This window comes from Pseudonaja textilis, chromosome 11 (genome assembly GCF_049901715.1).
Source record: "Pseudonaja textilis isolate UNSWEBS1 chromosome 11, rPseTex1.2, whole genome shotgun sequence".
NCBI lineage: Eukaryota > Metazoa > Chordata > Lepidosauria > Squamata > Elapidae > Pseudonaja > Pseudonaja textilis.
In genome coordinates, this window is record NC_142000.1 from 19,862,357 (window position 1) to 19,880,781 (window position 18,425).

An 18,425-nucleotide genomic window follows, 5' to 3' on the forward strand; every position below is an offset into this window, starting at 1 on the left:
AGGAAACATTCTGGTATTGCTTACAGAAACTGCCTCTCCGTTAACCCTTATTACATTCTTGGCAGGACTAGACCTCCTGTCTCTGGAACTTCTCTGGAGTTTTTTTTTTCCCTCCTTTGCTGGTACTTTGCTTGTGTGGAGTGACCATTCAAAGTTACAATGGCACTGAAAAAAGTGACTTATAACCATTTTTCACACTTACAACTGTTGCAGCCTCCCCACAGTCACGAGAAGCCAGGCGAGGAGATAGTGCCTTGATGTGAGTGATATTGAGTTGGCCACGCCCAGCCAATAACATGACCACCAAGCCATGCCCGCCAACTAAGCCACACCCACAGAACTGGTTGTTAAATAATTTGAATCCCACCCCTGTGTAAGAGGAGAGTGAAGATTCCTTCTCTGAGCTTGTGGGTCAGTTTCTTAACATCCCGTTACCAGACTAGTTAACATCTTCAGCGGAGTTTAGGAGATGTCAATGTTGGTGTTCTCCTGCTTATAAGGGCTTTGTGTGGGCAGTAGGTCTTGTGATGGGAAGGCCACATCAGATATGGGTCGTGTAGTGGTGCTGTAATGGGTCAGGTATGGGTCACTTCAAGTAAGGGCCTTGTGATGGGGGGGTTTACCTCAGGTGAGTCATTGGGAGATGAAGAGCTGGATGGTGGTGCTTGCATGGGTTGGTTGATGGTTAGTGCTGTCTCTAGTTGGCTTTGTGGTTGATTTGGATTCTGAAGGGTTCATAGGCTGGTTGTAGGTCAATGTGTCTGTTGATGGAATTGCTTGTGGAGTGCCAGGCTTTGAAGAACTCATGAGTGTGTTGGGTGATACTTCATTATGATTCCCAAGCATGTCTGAAAGTAAACTGAAATCAGTGGCACCAAGCAAGAAGTTGCACGCTCTTCTTACCCTTATTTTTCCAGCTGGTCCCCAGCTGACTTTCCGCAGAGCTCCCATAAGCTCTGAGTCATGAAACCAATTTTCCAAATGGTTCCATCCTCTGATACCAACTTCTTCAAGCAGACCTGAGAACCTGATGAAACCCAACATCCATTGGCATAACCGCAAAGGGATTAATTATGCCCTCTCTGTTTCCTGGTCTTTCTTGAAGAATTGTTTTGTAGCAGTTGCTATTAGAATTGTATTTAACTCCAGTTAGGAAACTGCTGACATGTTTGAGTGCCTGGTTCCCATCCCACTGCTTGCCATAATGTGACAGTAATCGAAGAAATATCTCCTGAAATTCAATTGGTGTGGGTGGGTTGATGTGTTTGCTCATTAACTTTTTAATATAAGTCGTCCAATTTCTGGAAAATAGATTCTGAGTATAAACGCAATCACACATTTTGTTAGGCATCAGAAAGGCCATAAATTACCAGCAAAAATGCCTTTCTACAAGGCAGATGATCCACAGTATATTTATTAAGAAATAAAGAAATTTATAGACGATACAGAACATAAGGCTTAGTCATTCTGGGAGAAGGCATGAGCTTCAGCTCCTTGGAGGAATCAAGAGATCAAGATTAGGGTTCAATGAGGGTTAGAGCTCAGAGTTGTGGGCCAGACCTTATTACAAAGAGGGTTCAAATCAGCATCTGGAAGCAGCAATGTATAGGGATAATAACCAGCAAGTGTTGAAGATCTATCCCTGGAATTCTACATTGTAGAGAGACGCTCAGCTTGTCATCTGGAAAGCTGACAGTCTGGGTTTGAGACTCAAGCGTTGCACGATGGGGTAAGCTCCCATTCCTTGTTCCAGCTCCTGCTAACCTAGCAGTTCAAAAGAATGCAAATGCAAGTAGATAAATAGTGTGATGAGCCAGGGTGGGATACAAAATAAACACAGTCACAAAAAACAGCTGAAGCCCCTTTTATTCCTTCATTTTGCTTCCAAGCTCCAAATATCCTTGATTGGAGACAAAAAAAAACTCCCACACAAACAGTTACAAGAAGGAGGAAATGCTGTTTAAATTATAAAGAATAAAAAACAACACAAACAATGCAAGATAAGGGCTGGAAGATGTCCACACATATCAGGACACACAGGACACCAAACTCAGAGAGGAAGAATAAACTAGAGATATTTCCACGCTTTGTTTCCAGCACTTGCCTGTATGCATGTCTGTCCTCTTATCCAGTTGTCACAGCTGCAACCCATGAAGAGGATCAAGGCCCTCTCCTCCCCAGTAGACCACATCTCTCCCTGATCCTCTCCTCCCTGTGTGCCCTAGGATGGATAGGGGATGGGCCTGGGTCCTCCTCTGACTGCCCAGTTGGCCTCTGCCCTTCCCCAGCCTCCTCCACAACCTCCGGAGCCAAACTTCCACTCCCTGTCAGCTGTTCCTCCTCTCCCTCAGAGTCAGTCTCCACCAGGCGAATGACAAATAGGTACCACTTTGGTAGGAAGATAACAATGTTCTCTGTGCCTTGGCATATAGCCCTACCGGAAACATAATCTCAGAAGTGTCTTTGGACAACGCTGGTTCCCTCAGTCAAGCAACACAGATAAATACCATGTCCCTGAGATGGACATAACTGGACAGGGAAACCTTTATCTTTCCCAGGGAGCAAGAAGAGTTAAGATTACATATCTATTTTACTAATCTTGAAAACATTAAATAGTCTGTTGTTTCTTTGTTCTAAAAAAGCGGTAGCAATTCTCTAGTGCAGTTCAATTAAAAATGCACATCAAAAAATAACTAAGAAAAAAGACCATAAAATGCTAAAATAACACAGGCTCACCAGAGATTACATTGATTGAAATAGTACACTATGACGCTAGTAATGAAAATAATACTGAAAGGCCAGAGACACACATTCAATTTTTAGAGGGTGGGGGGTGAGACTATTTTAGTGCAGGAGGTTCCCCAAGGAGGAGGCCATTTTCTAGCTGTCTCTCACAGCTAAGCAGGGGAGGACCTCCAAAGTGCCACCTCCAAAGAAGATTTTACGCTGAGGAAATATGGAGAATTTAGGGACTCCTATACTGTATGGTCTTACCTACTTTGATATTTATATAAGCTGTCAACTTACATAAGGGCTACCTTACATGGAAGGGCTACACCTTATCAGAGGCATCTTGGGTAAAGAGTAGGAACATCCAGGCTGATCGCCTTATAGCAAAATTCCATGCAGAAAATCCAAACAAGCCTGGTGTGGGGGGGGTCGCACCCCTAAATTCTATACCTGGACTCAAATTGTATTTGCTTTGCCCAAATACAATTGCCTTCAGGAAGTGAGGGGAGCCAAATGTCAACTTGTAAAGCATTCCTGGCTTGCTCTCGAGTTGCCATAAGAAGGAGAGGGGGAGATCTGATGGAGCAGTTCGGTTGCTATGATCAGAAGCACATTCCATGCATACCCTTCTCCAGATTATGTCCCAGGTTACCAGAGCCAACCAGAGAGGCGTATTTTATACAGCCTGTGAAAGTTCTTCATTGGAGAATGTGATTTATGACACACCCTGGGAGGAGGTGGGAAACAGGGTCACAGGTGGACAGTAAATTACGTAGGGCAGAACCAACTGCACTTGGGAAAAGTGCAACATGTTGCTCTAATAAATAATTGGATTTTTTTTACACTTGGCTCAAGGCTCATGAATTAATTAGGGCATCCCTAATTTTGGATAATGGATAATGGATAATATAGATTGAAAATGAAATTACACATGATTATTAGAGCTTTTATACTATGAAGGCGATGTTTTTATTTTTGATGTCCACTGTAGGATCCCCATCAACTGAAGTAGAACAACACAGTGTTAGGATTGAATTCTTCGCTTCAGGCTTGAATTTGTTTCCCATTCAAATGATTCAAATGTGAAAAAGGATCTGGAGCATCTTGGAAAAGTTTCTACATCTCACCAGGCCAACGTTTAAATCTGCCTGTAGTTTTTAAGCTTCGTTGAAAGCTTGCCACATCGTCGGATGGGTTCTTTATCACACATGATGTTGCAATTCAAAAGAACACACATTCCTCCAAGCGACATGAAACCATGATCATTTCTTCTCTTTTCCCTACAATCTCTCCCTTCTGGGTTAGTTTTTTTTTTCCCCTCTTCTTTCCTAAAATTGGAGAAACAAGATAATCTTTCAAGAATGGCTTCTCGGACTGTTAGGCTGATGGCGCCATTGGCAAAGCTGGCAAGACAGCACATGGTTGTGAAAGATAAAGCTGGTGCCACTTCACGTATACAGTCACACCAATGCTTCAAATTGCCTCCAGCTGATATCAGACTCACACTGAAAGAGACAAGATATGGGCTGTGTTATTCCTGCACAATCACTCTTCTGGGCGTTTCAATCACTCCCACAATACGAAACAAGGCTCAATCTATAGTCCATCTTCCAATACATCTGTATGGACAGAGTCTTATCATAGAGGAAAGCAGATGGTCACAAATGGTTTTAAGTTCCCTTGATTCCAACATGCCTTCCATTCAGTAGGGTTAAAAAAAAAAATCAAAACAGTCTTTTTTGTAGAACGCATCCCTATGGCATGAATCTCTCCCATTGTTTCTCCCTTTAACACATTCTCCTGCACTAATTGTTCATTTTCATCATGAAGACTGGTTGGTTAAATGACCGAAAAATGCTTGCAGACTTGCAGCTTTTGACAAATAAGACCAAGGCATATGAGTTGGAGTCAACAATCTTTTGCTCCTAGCATTGATTCAACCACCGGGAACTATGTGCAGAATAACAGAATTGGAAGAAGTCTTAGAGGTCTTCTAATCCAACACCCTTCTCAAACAGGAGACCCTATACCATTTCAGACAAGGTTGCTTCTCTCCTTGATTAGTTTCCATCCATTGTTCTTATCATCTAGTCAGCATTTGTCAGAAGCCATAAAGATGACCTTGGAAAAGCTTGCACAGAAGCTGTCAAGAAAACAACAGGTACAAAACTTGAGTTAGGATGAAAGGAGGTCTTCTAATCCAAGCAGGGAGACCTTATACCATTCCAGACAAGTGGCTGTCCAGTCTTCTCTTAAAAGCCTCCAGTGATGGAGAACCTACAATTTCTGAAGGCAAGTCATTGCATTGGTTAATTGTTCTCGCTGTCAAGACATTTCTCCTTAGTTCTAGGTTGCTTCTTTCCTTGATTAGTTTCCATTTGTTGCTTCTGGTCCTGCCTTCAGGTGCTGGACAATAGGTTGACCCCATCTTCATTGTGGCAGCCCCTGAGATATTGGAAGGCTGCTATCATATCAGCCCTAGTCCTTTGTCAGGTTTCCAAGTGATGAAATCCATTTTTTTAAAAAAAGAACAAAGTCCATCTTCCAAAACAAATTCTTTTATTTAGGAAAGCATCAAATTGGCAAAGTCCATGGTAATTCCAGATCTGACACAACCCGGGATTATCCCACAATATTACAAGTTAGAAACAACCGCCAAAAGTCACATTCTCCAACAGAAGTAATTCAATGTTGCTTGGTGTCATAAATCTCCACCTCAAGGGGCCCAAGCACAGACAGCTCATTTTCCCACAGGAAGAAGAACCACCTAGCCTAAACAACTCTCTCTATCTCCATTCCTCCCCCCTTAAGAATGTGGCGAGCCTGAAACCCTTCCCCCATGACTGCCACAGAGAAAGTAAGAAAAAGAATATATACTAAGCCTAGCTAAAATGGCTACACATATGTCAATTTCAGGCTTGACATCCTTCTTTTCACTAGACTAGCCATAACCGATTCAGAGAAAACCCTTGGCAATATGTGCACATCTGCATGGCCACCTCTTAGGACAATGAAAGATTGCACTTACCCAGGGGTCTCATTCAATAAAGCCAGCAACCAGTTTTAGGGGACCTCGTGTTTTAGAGCTTTTGTGACCATATCAAAAATTACTTCTTTTTTACCTCTTTGAAATCAGTGGTGGCCAATACTTGAGGCATTTTTTTTTTTTTTTGGTTCAGTAGCTTGCACCATGATTAGAGTTTAATCATTTTTAGCTCTCAGGTTTCCATTGTTTTTCCACATTTAACCTGACAAACTGAATAATATCCTGTAGGGTTATTTTGGGTAGCTGTAACCCACTTTTGCCTTCTCCTTTGATGTTTCTGCTCATTAGGGGTGGGAGAGCATTTTATTTAGTTCACGGTTGGAGGTAAACTCTGCTCGTTTTGAATTTTAAGCAATACATAAACTGAAACATGATTGTTCAAATGTTTTGGGATTTCTTGCAGCATAATTTGTCGAAAGAAAGTGCATTAAGAGGGGAATCTGCATAAAAAGATGTATATTCATGAAAATAAAGACAAAAGTATCTGTCACAGGCATCTGTTTGCAAAAAGCAAATACGTGAGGGGGGAAAGTGAACAGAAATGGGTAAGATTTTGCACCAAAATATAAAGAAGGTTTAATGGATTAAAAAAGAACACATGCAGTGAATTGCTTTAAGATAGATTTGCAAAAATGAGGAATGAAAAGTCATAAAATAGACACATTATCTCATAACTACTGCTCATGTATATGCTTTGAATTTAGATAGCAGGGGGGGAGTTTAGATAACTTATTTCAATAATCCTGCGTTACAGGTATTCTAATGCAATTGTGCCAAATCCTTCTTGCAACTGCTCTAATTAGCTTTTTTCATTGATTCCACAATCACTGCAACTATCTAACATCTCTGTGTCATCAAGTACAATAAAGCATATCTAAAATGCAATAAGCATTCATCTGAAATACAATGAAAGGATTCTACAATACTCAAGTGGGGGGAAATAGATTGTTCTCACTGTCAGGAAATGTCTCCTTATTTCCAGGTTGAATCTCTCCTTGATCAGTTTCCATCCATTATGCCTTGTCTGGCCTTCAGGTGCTTTGAAAAACAGCTTGATCCCCTCCTCTCTGTGGCAGCCCTTCAAATATTGGAAGGCTGCTCTCCTGTCTCCGCTGGTCCTTCTCTTCACCAGACTAGCCAAGCCCAGTTCCTGTAGCCATTCTTCATATGTTTTAGTCTCCAGTCCCCTAATCATCCTGGTTGCTCTTCTCTGTACTTTTTCTAGAGCCTCAACATCTTTTTTATAGCGTGGTGACCAAAAAGAAGGTCTGATGGAGCCCCTAAAATAAATCTCCTGATTGAAAGGAGATAATTTCTTTGGTCTGCAAACCAGTTTATGCTCTTGTATCAAGATACAAGTATGCATGGTTTTGAACATTTGTCAGATGAAGTTTGAATAAGTGGAAATGTACTCTTAGATGCAACTAACCCCAAACTCATATGATTTGAACCTTGTTTCACTCATCCTTTTAAGTGTGTCTCGTATGATTTTCTTCTTTTTTCTTCTGAAGAACAACCCAGACTTAATTGTCAAAAGTAGTGCTCAATTAAGCCAGATGACTCCAATTATCATCTCAGGAAGCCGTTTGAGTAACATCCCCAGGAAACCTTTCAATAAGGTTGCTCTCACTGCGATCTGCCCCTCCAGATTGAAAGAGAAAATGTCCCTAAAGCTTGCTTTTTTTCTTTTTACTTCTCAAAACCGTCAATTAGTCGTTCAGGAAGAGCTCTCAAATTGGTCCTTGTCTTTGTAGATAAGGATGGTCCACAATACCTCTGCTGGAACAATTTGCAAGAAACACAAGTTTTAAACTAAAAAAAAAAAAAAAGCTGGAACTCTTAAAAAAAAAAGTATCAATGCAAACATCGATCCTGCAAACCAGATTGAGCACAAAACATTCTCCAAGAGATTTTGAATTTATTTTGAATGTATAAGTTCCCAGAATTTTGGAGGAAAGAAATTAGCATTTGATTGATTGATTTGGTCAACCGGCAGAATTCACACATTGTGAGAATATTACTATACAAACATGTAATATAATAAAGTGCCAGCACTTAAAAACATAATTAAATAATAGGCATTTATTGAAACGCAGAGATCCACCCAACAACCTTTAAAAATAACTTTCTTCCTGGGGCTGAGAGAGAGAGTGACTAGCCCAAGGTCACCCAGTTGGCTCTCATGCCTGATGCAGGACTACAGATCAATCATCTCCTGGCGATTGGATCAAAGTCACCCAGTTGGCTTTCATGTTAGACAGGACTAGAACTCACACTCTCCCAGTTTCTAACCTTCTGCCTTCACCACTTGACCAAACTAGCTCTCTGCTGAAGACCATCCTAAGTGGGAAAGTCATATTCAACTTCATTCCTGGTGGGGCTGTTCTAGTGAAAAAGGTGAGAAAGCCCCCAGTTACAATAGGAGGACTTTCTAGGGAGTGGTGCAGTAGCCTAGAGGTGCAGCTCTCACCTCACAATCAGGAGGCTGTGAGTTTGATCCTCAGTAGAGGCAGATATTTCTCTCTCCAGCACACTGAGAATATATCTACTGAACAAAACTCTGCATTGGTGACAGGAAGGGCATCTGGCCATTAAACACTCTGCTAGCTCCATTCAATTGCCTGGACTCCACCCTGCAAGGGGTTATTGGGTCCTTAAAAGATGATGGTGATTATTATTATGATGATATAAAGGACAGTCTAGCAGCATATATTGGCTTCTTGTGATTCTGTGGAGCGTCGGATAGATTTTAATATATGTCACCTCACAATGCTAAAGACACCAGCTTTTCACTTTCTTGAAGAACATTTTGAATCTAGCCATGTTTTCCAGCAACTGCAGCCACAGGAGCCTTCAGACAATTGTGAAATATGCAGCATGAAGCATTATGCTTAAGGAGTCATTGCTGAACTATTCTTGACTTGGGTCGGCCAAAAATGATGATAATATGGCTTCATATCAGTTTTAAGCATCTGGAAAGTGGTGATTCTGGGAAAGGCAGAAGGATATAAATCTGTCCTTTTGATTTGTTATTGTAGTTTGCAGCCTTGTAAGTAATCCTTTGCCATTTTTAATCGGGTGAAGGAATATTTGCATCTGGGTTCACACTTCCCAGCAAAACCACAGGTTTGAGATATTCTGTTCCCCTCCCAAAACAATTCCTTTAATTTCTGCACATACCATTAATACCTTTGGTGTTTTTTCTCCAAACTTCTATCCTCTGGTGATAAAGAATGGGCATATTTGACAGTTTATCTTTCTCTCATCCCTTATTCTCCCATTTAAAATATGTTTTGGAAAAATATGATTAAGAACAGCTTGCTAAATATCTGGACTGATAGGTGTGATAAATCAGGAGAGAAGAATGAAAGAGAGAGAGAGAGAGAGAGAGAGAAAGAAAAACATGTTTTTCTATAGATGTAGAATGTTTCAGAAATACTAAATGCACGCAGAGAATTGCACTCATTTTTTCTGGAAGAAACCTTATTTTTCAAGCTTCTGCCTAAAGAAAATGGACTTGTTTCTATTTTAAAGATCTCAGGAATTTTAAAAAGGCCCAGTGTGCTTTGTGTTTCTTGCCTCTCCAATTCCCATTTACAGACTACAGATTAACGGAGTTGGAAGGGATCTTGTAAGTTAAAAAAACTTTAACCTTAGACTGTCTAATATTGACCGCACCCCTTTCCTAAGAGGTCTATAGGGGACGTGCATAAGCGGACCAACGTGCTTACCATCCTTGTCCTATTGTTTCTTTCATTTTTTATTTTTCTTATATGTATCCATGTATTCATAACTATGTTTTTACTTACACCTATTATCTTGTAAGCCATTGACAAACCGAATAAATAAAATAAATAAAATATCTAATCCAACCCCCCCACCCAAGCGGGAGACCCTGCACCATTTCTGATAAATGGCAGTCCAATCTCTTCTTGAAAGTCTCAAGTGATGAAGCTCCCACAACTTCCGAGGGAAACTTCTGTTCCACTGGTTGATTGTTCTCACTGTCAGAAAGTTTCTCCTTATTCCCAGGTTGAATCTCTCCTTGATCAGTTTGGGAGATCATCTCATTGGGTTCAAGGTCCAACTTCTCCCACCCTTGGACATGAGTATAGGGTAGATGTTGGGGCCATAATGGGCTTCAGCGATCAATTCTCAAATACTGATTCAGTTCTCAAAACCCATTTTCATTCACCTCATAGCTTTTCAAACCTCAACTTTGCAACACAAAATATGTCATAGAAAGCAAAAATAAAATGGTTACCTTGATGTTAATGTCCAGAGAGAGTGACAAAGCTGAGGGTAAAGAAAAAAACACAGATTAGTTGGAATCATGATAAGCCCCTTGTAATAAGGCTCTGTTCCATTCAAATAAGTCTGTTGCCTGAATCTTTGTGGTGTTTTTTGTGGACTGAATATATTTGTGAGCTGCCTCTCTAGACTAATAGATTTCCCGGGGCATCTTACAATGTAAAATCAGTCCAGTTCGAAATTACATCATGTTGTATTTAAAAGACTGTTTTGAAACAAGTCTACAGCAATAAAATGTCATTTTAAGAGTCTAATACTAAATAGAAAAGCCCAAATGTTTGATGTTTAGACATTGCTGACCTTCCTTTAAATGACTATCTATATAATCAACAATCCAGGTTCATTGCAGTTTGAAAGGAGAGTTTAAATGGGAACATTAGAGCATTTTTCCCTGCTTTGTACAAGAATAGCACGCCCTTAAGTTTTGCTATTTATTGAGTTCACATCTCAGTGCAGAATTCACCTGGATCCTGAGGGCAGAAAAGAGAAGAAGAAGAAGAAGAAGAAAAAAAATCTTTTGAAATCTCTCCACACTCCAGGAAGTGTTTTTATGGCCCGTTGCACATTTCACGTGTTATCATGGCTTTGCTAACACATGCAGACTCCTGCATTTTCTATCATCAAATATTTAATGGAAAAAAGCACGCAGGTAGCTTATGGCCTCCCAAATGAACAGTCAAACGAAGGCAGGAGATTAGGTGCAGAGCCAACCAAGCAGAGACAAGAGTTTAGGGTTTTCCTACATCTTTCTTGAGGAGGAACTTTTTCCATTTTTTTCATCACCAACGCATCTGGCCTCTGTGGAAGGATGAGCGCTTTTTAACATTTATGGCATGCTTTCTTCCTCACCCCCAAAAAACAAGAGGATTAAAAAAAGGGGAACATGCCCCAAATGTAGTTTTTATTTGAAGGCACTTGGATTCCACTTGGATTTTGAAACTGATCTGCATTTACAAGCTTGGCATCAGGTAGATAAGTGGAAGAGACAGTCCCCTTCTGGATCAAAAGGTTTTTGAGACCTGGCGATTGGGCGGGGGGAGAAATGTTTAATCAAATCAAATGGTGGTTTCACAACCAAGTTCTGTGAATGCGTGCATGTGGCAGCATTCAATAAACACCCATTTGAACCTCTCCAGCTCACCTTCTAGCCTTCTCTGGTAAGTAGAACAGCTGAGGCGTGGTAATTCACTGTGCTGCACGAATCAGCTGAGCTGCCAAAGAAGGAAGTGTAAGACAGGATAGGATGGGGCCAGGTGGGTGGGCCAGTTGATCATTGAAACTACTGGTTTCGCTAGAACTGGTCCGAACCGGCAGCAGCCCACCTCTGCTTAAAGCTACATAACACCACTTAGGTAAGGCAAGAATGGTTAACAAAAGTAGAAAATGGCCTTGAACGTTTTATTTATTGATTTATTTTTCACAGTTTTGAACTGCCCGTCTCTCTCAGAATGGGACTCTGAGAGGTATACAATAAAAGATCAGAAAGTCACAAAGAGCAATCACACAACCCCAGGAGTCTGGAACTGCTGTAAGATCTATCATCTGTCTGTCTGTCTGTCTGTCTGTCTAGTTGTAACTTTTAATGGTCCCTCAATGAGCAGTTGTAAGTCGAGAACTATCTGTATCTGTCTGGAATGTTACAGTATCTGGTATTTCAATGAATACAAGTTGGGTTGATGGGCTAAATACGTCTTGCCAACTCAGTAATTCTACATTCCTGTAGACAAAATAAGAGGTGAGCTAGGAATTAACACATTCATTTTGCTTTCCATTGTGATGGACGTATAAATCTTGTTAGGTCTTTCAGCTTCTAGTTCTTCCTAATTGCCCAGTTCTCTTTCACATGAAATTTAACATTGTTCTTAGTGGATTTAAGCCAATTTGGATATATTCATTCTACAACTGAGAACTAACCCTAGTTTCCAGAAAGGTATAAATATATAGATTTGGAAAGTAGAGTGGTCTACAAACAGGGCAGGCGAAATCTTCTTGGATCACTCCCAAACACACCTTCTAAATCTATGTTGCTTTGATTTTATTTTTCATATATATTTATTTTTATTCTTCGGGTAATCGAAGCTCATATTTGCATATTAAAAGAATCTGAGCAAGGAACAATCGCCTTAGTTAAGGGATATTATGTACTTACAATGGGTAAAATTTGAGAGAAGATTTAATTTGGGGGGAAAGAGAAATAATGCTCTGTGTCAAATTACATGTTGTGTAATTTATCTTCGCTGCACAATTAGAACAGATTGGCGAGAGCTGCCCATTTCTCCAAGGTAGTACCATTTGTGAATGTAGAAACACTGGTTAATCTTTCCCAATTGTTCTACAAAACCTGAGCAGTGTGTGTGTGTGTGTGTTGTGTTTGTGTTTGTACGTGTGGAGTACATGCACATGCATGTATCGCACACACAAGCATATTGTTAGGGATAATGGGATATTCTTCAGCTTGCAATGAGTTCAGCTACCTTGTCTCCTAGACTGATGTGCATCTTTGTTTCAGAATTATTCTTTTTAAAGGAATAAAGGAATGGCATGAAATAATTAGACGCACTGTTGTTGTCGCGCAGTGTATTCATCACTATGGATCATAAGATGCTGTTGCGGATCTGGGCTTTGATGGTTATGAAAAACAGGCTTAGGCAGAGCTGATAGACTGTATCATTTGCTAATCACAACAGCTTGTTCTTTGTTCCTTTCTAATCATTCCTGATGGTGCCAATAGCACCATTGTCATTTGGTGTGAATGAGGTGCTTTGGGGAACGCGATGCTTTGTCTCTACAGTCACAAACATCTCTGTGACATCACTGACAAGGCATCTGCCTTTGTTCAACAAAGAGTCAAGATCTATGGTAGCGTTCCTCAGTTTTAGGAAGTCTAAGATGTATGGACTTCAACTCCCAGAATTCCCCAGCTTGTCCACACATCTTAGAGTTTTCGGAGTTGAGAAACACGGATCTAAGGGGCACAGTACAGAATCTCGAGTGGGAAGGTAGCATTTAGAAATTTGAGTTGAGACCCAATGGAGCGTCCATCTTTTCCCTCCCAACATGGATGTGTAGATCCCTGCCACCGTTGGCTATTGCTTGTCTAAAAAACACAAGGAAATTTAAGAATCTGGATGAAAAGAAGGAGTTGCTTTCAAGGGAGTAAAAATATTCTTATCATACCTTCCATTCCTTTCTCCTGTTTCTCACTTTCTCATGTCTTTGTCGCGTCGTGATATAGGTTTAAAGAATATGTGTAGTTTTTGTCATGTATTCTCAAGGACTGAGATTGCAGTTGTATTTATTTACACAAAGACAAATATTATGGGTAATCATCAACTTATGACCACAATTGGGACCTTGTTAAGTGAGTTGTACCCAATTTTATGGTCTTTTTGCTGTCGTTGTTAAGTAATGGTGTTACCTACCTGGGTTGTGAAATGTCTGCAAAGAAAACAACCAAGCCCAGAAATCATTAAGGACCTCCCAGTCCTCCTCCTCCTCCTCCACTACACAAACTCTACTCTCTTCTAGCACTGATGATGTTCTATACTTGGATAATGAAACATCCACAAGAAAAAAACCAAGCTTAGAGAGAACCTCACAGTCCTTTTCTTCCTCCTCCTCTCTTAAAACCCCACCCTCTTCTAGCATTGATGATGTTACCCCATAGAGTGATGAAATGTCTGCAAGAAAACAGTTGAGTTCAGAGAGCACCAGGGATTCCACAGTCCTCCTCCTCCTCTGCCCCCCAAACCCCACTCCCTTCTAGCACTGATGATGTTCCCTAGTTGGGTAATGAAACGTCTGCAAGAAAAACTCCAAGCTCAGAAAGCATCAAGGACCTCATGGTTCAACCCTGAGCCACAAAGATTCTCTTCTATTGGTATCATTGATTATTGTCTGTTCATTTTGGCAGATACTCCACCAACAGAGATCCAGCAGACTGGTTGGAAATTAACCCTACCAATGGAACCATTCGCACCAAGGGCATGTTTGATCGCGAATCCCCTTCCGTCTTGAACAATGTCTACACCGCATCTTTTTTGGCAATAGACAGTGGTGAGTAGTAGCCAATGGCATGGGTATTTTGCTGATCTTCCTTACAGTTACAAGCAGAGAATACACCAAACCTTTTCTGACACCTTTTCTGGTATCTTCCAGGCATGGAGGTGCCTTCAACATAGGTTGAATTTTAACACTCTGAATTTCTAGGCAGTAGGCCCTTTGAGGCCTCCCAAAGAGCATCCAGCTGGTCCCTATAGGAAGGAGAGTCTTCTCGGATGATGCTCTGCTCTTCTTGTAGTCAAGTTCTAATAAATCATCAGTTGAATTGAGGCGATGATCTCATAAAAAAAATCTTCCATTACAAACAGCAGCGAAGGAAAGATTTCGATACTAATAGTAAGGTGAAGGTAAAGGTAACCTTTAGCTTTGTGAAAAGTGGGCAATGAATTTGGATTTTCCTATTTTAAAGAAGCTCTGCAATTGACAATAGCCACAACTAGAAGGGTTCAAAAGGTGTGGAAACCTATAGGGCACTTGGTTAATTCACCCATCGTGTTTAGCCCTAGTGTCATTTGGTTCTTGTTCAGTTCCTTTTTTTATGTAAACCTGCCCATCATGCGTTAAACCAGCTAACTGTAGTTTACTCAACAAGCTATCGGCAAACCTTGGCTTAAGCCAATGCATAGACTCAGCTGATAACCTGGTTGCTCTTATTATCATGATAAAATATTGGCAAGAGAGCCCCCCAGTGTTTTGAAGAGGGGTTTTCTTCACTCCCAGAGAAATTGGAAATTGCATTTGGGACCTCCTGCATTTGAAGGAGGTGGTCTTTCATTGATCCATAATCATTTTCTTTTGGTTAGAGATTTCATCCCAATTGTAAAATCATCTTCCTAGTAAGAAATCAAGGCCTTCATTCCTATTTTCATCAAATGGGGTTAGGATTAATTTTGCTACCGTCTCTGCAAATATCTGAACTGGTTATTAAACTCTTGGGCATCCCTATACAAATAATCCCTGTTCAGTCTTCCAGGTTCTTCTCTTTAATACATAATGGCCAATAAGACCCCAATTAAAAACCCCTAGTTAAAAAGCAATCTCTTTAATACATTACGTGGATTAAAGCTCCTTCGGTTGCCCATCACCTATATTAGAAGGATGTTATAAAAACTCATCGCAACTAACTTTTTTGTAGCGCATTTAAAATAGAGGTGGGGAGAATGGAGAGAAATGTTGAGTTTATCCCACACGTCTGAAAGGTGCAAAGTAAATAAGGGCTTTGTTATGTAGTGTTCAAAAAGCTAATATGCTTACATGCTTCTCAGAGATGCATCTGGTTTAGCCGCAACGATGAATTGTAAAATGCTCTTTCTAAGAGGGTAATTTTATTCCTTTCCTCTGGTTTCTGCACAGGGGATGTTTGACAAGAGCATGGCTTTAAAATGCAAAGTAGGGAAGAAGGTACCCTTTGGTGCTGTGGTTTATTTGGATACTCATAAATCTATTTCTCTTGAAAAGCGGCTTTTGCAGGGAACTCTGTTTTCCATACACACAACCACACACTCATTCCTTTCATTCGGTGTTTCTGTGGGTTTTGATAATGCGTTCTCCATAGAGTGTGCCTGTTGACTCTAATAGGATTAGAAGGATAAATTTATTACTGCAAAGCAATGCATGTAATGCTTGTATTACTAAGAAGTGGAAATTTCACCTATTCGGGGGACACATGTAGTCCGTAGCCCAATTCTGTGATCTCCAAATTCATTGGATTTCGGTTTCCATACCATAATCTCCAGCCAGTATGAAGTATCCCAATACCCCAGACATCGATTTGAAGATTAATCGCTTTGATTTGCTGGTTTTTTTTTCCCCCGGTGGGACCGGTCTATCAGAACAACCTGGTCTACCCAATTATGGGCTAGAGCATACTGCTTCCATTTTTGCTTTTCAGCCCCAATTCAGGAGCCTGAATCGGGTAGAACATTCCAGGCATTGACCACTCTGTTATTGAAGTTGTATTTTCTGCAATCAAGTTTGGAGTGGTTTACCTTGAGTTTGTATCGAGTGTTTCCCCGTGTATTATTGTGGTTGATTATATTGATAATATTGTGGGATTCAAACCTGGGCTACTTACTTATTAGGTAGATGTATAAAACTCTAAGCCATGGGTGCTCTCCGCTTTGTCAACTATAACAGGGGAGGGAATAAGTGTTTTTTTCTCCAGAGGGACTGGTCTATCAGGGCAACTGTCAGGATTCTGGCAGTCACCCCAATTAAATGATGAGTCTCGAGCCAAACTTCCAAAACTTAAAAGGGATTTATTGGGAGTTAATATGTCTGGAACTGCCTGGGTAGAGCCAACTCTGAGACACATAATTCATTGTCACCCTTGAGACTGGTTTTCTCCCACTCTCTGGGTGTATCATAATTCATATTCTCCAATAAGACACATCCATAGCCAAGAATCATCAATCAAGTTCTCCAGTTAGAATTTTGCGTGGCAGAAACTTCAGTCACCTTGTTACTATCTTTGAAAACTATTTATGGAATGCACTTTCAATTCCCAAGCTGCCACACTGCTCTCTCCTCGCTTTCTGTTGACATCAACCTGGTCTACCCAATTAATGGGTAGCACACACATGTTTTGATTTTCATTTGGTCAACTTCCTGGTGTCGCTTGGGTTTTGTGAGCAGGGTAAGGCAATTCCCCACAGTTGGGCTGGCTGGGGAATTCTGGGAGTTGAAGTCCATGCTGTCAGGGTTTCAGCGATTGCCCTAATTAAATAATGGGCACCTTAAAGTTGCCACGGTGGGGAAACATTAGTCTAGGAACAACACAAGTCACTTTCAAGAAGAAGGACTGGCTGGTTTGGGTCCATCTGCTTAGCCCTACCCCATCTCTGTCTAACCAGAAGGGCCCAGTGGCCAGATGGGCTATCAACATTTTTAATTATCTGCCATGCCGCAGAAACGCTTGTCGGCCACATATCGCAATATTACTGTTGAGAATTCAGCTGGATGGTGTTGGACTCAGAGCAAGCTTCCAAAATATCCCTTCAAACATGGAACTTGAAAGGGGGTGCCAAATGACATTTATATTTCTGGGCTGGTCCTTGAGAGATAAACAAAATTGGCTGTTGTTTGATCTGATCCTTCTTGGTTTAAAGGGTTAAGTGTTAGTTCCCTCCACAAACTGGCTGAAGGCTCAGGCAAAAAGAGCTTACACAAAACATAAGAGATGGTTTCTATCCATCTTTTTAAAAAACCTAAAACTAAAGATGCAGAGATGGATGCATTTTTTTAAAAAAAATCATCATGATTGAGTAGACACAACGTGATGTACTATTTGATTGTTAGACCTTGCTGAATGCATGCAGGTGGGGGATGGGACATACTCTAAGCTCAAACCATCTTCTGACAATTGCTTGCCATCATTCTCCATCAGGGAGGGTCCTTGTCAGTCTTTGCAATTTTATCTGCTCGGGCAGAGTGGTGATATACACCCTGTCAGGAACGAACAGCCCAGTGTCAGCTACTTAATTCAAGTTACAGCTTGTACTCTATAAAATAATTACAGTGTAATACATTAAATTAGATTCCATTGACATCTGGAGCAAGCTGATGTCCTGTAAAAAGTTCACTCAGCCTTCAAAATATGATGCAGCCAAGATCTATCGTATGTGTCTTTCAGCTGCTCCCTGTGCCGTGTTGCTGAGTTGGAAAGCGATGGATATAATTTCATGGTGAACTCCATGTACTAATGTGATAAAATTGATTCCGCAAAGACTTTTCCCAACCCATCCCAACACTAATGCTTAATTTTCTCAAGATTATGACATTCCCGCTGAGCTACAGAATGCACAGGATGTTAAACTAAGCTGCAGTTGGAAAGCTGGCCAAAACTGATGGAAAAGCTGCTGGAACTGGGGTTTTCTTCCATTGGATATCAGGCTTCACCCCAGGCATGGTGATAAATCTGTATTCTTCAGATACTCAACTGTATTCGAGAACTTGCTTCCAGCAGAAGCTCACAAACACAGCTGGATAAGTTGCTGTATTAGGCACATGACAGGAGTGATCTGTGTGCAGATGTTGTGCCTCCTGCAGAGGCCAGGAATCAAATCCTGTTTATGAGCCCATTCCAGCATTTAAACTCAAGATCTCTTTCACTCAATTTTTTTTTTTTTTTGAATCAATAAAATTTTGACTACTCTTCTCCTGATCTTGAGCATAGGAGATATCTACAGTACTCAGTGTTGACATAATGGGTATGCAAACTGAGACATTTTCATCTCAATTACAACTCTCTGCTGGTGGAAATAACTGACATCACGCA

At 40.8% G+C, this 18,425-nt stretch overlaps 1 protein-coding gene across 1 annotated transcript in view; it reads left to right on the forward strand.

Annotated features, from left to right (window-relative positions):
- Positions 1-18,425, forward strand: part of CDH13 (cadherin 13) — a 394,527-nt gene that overhangs the window by 353,071 nt on the left and 23,031 nt on the right. The window contains exon 11 of the mRNA XM_026713963.2: positions 14,001-14,143. Coding sequence (XP_026569748.1) covers positions 14,001-14,143 — 143 coding nt within the window. The remainder of the gene's footprint in view (positions 1-14,000; positions 14,144-18,425) is intronic.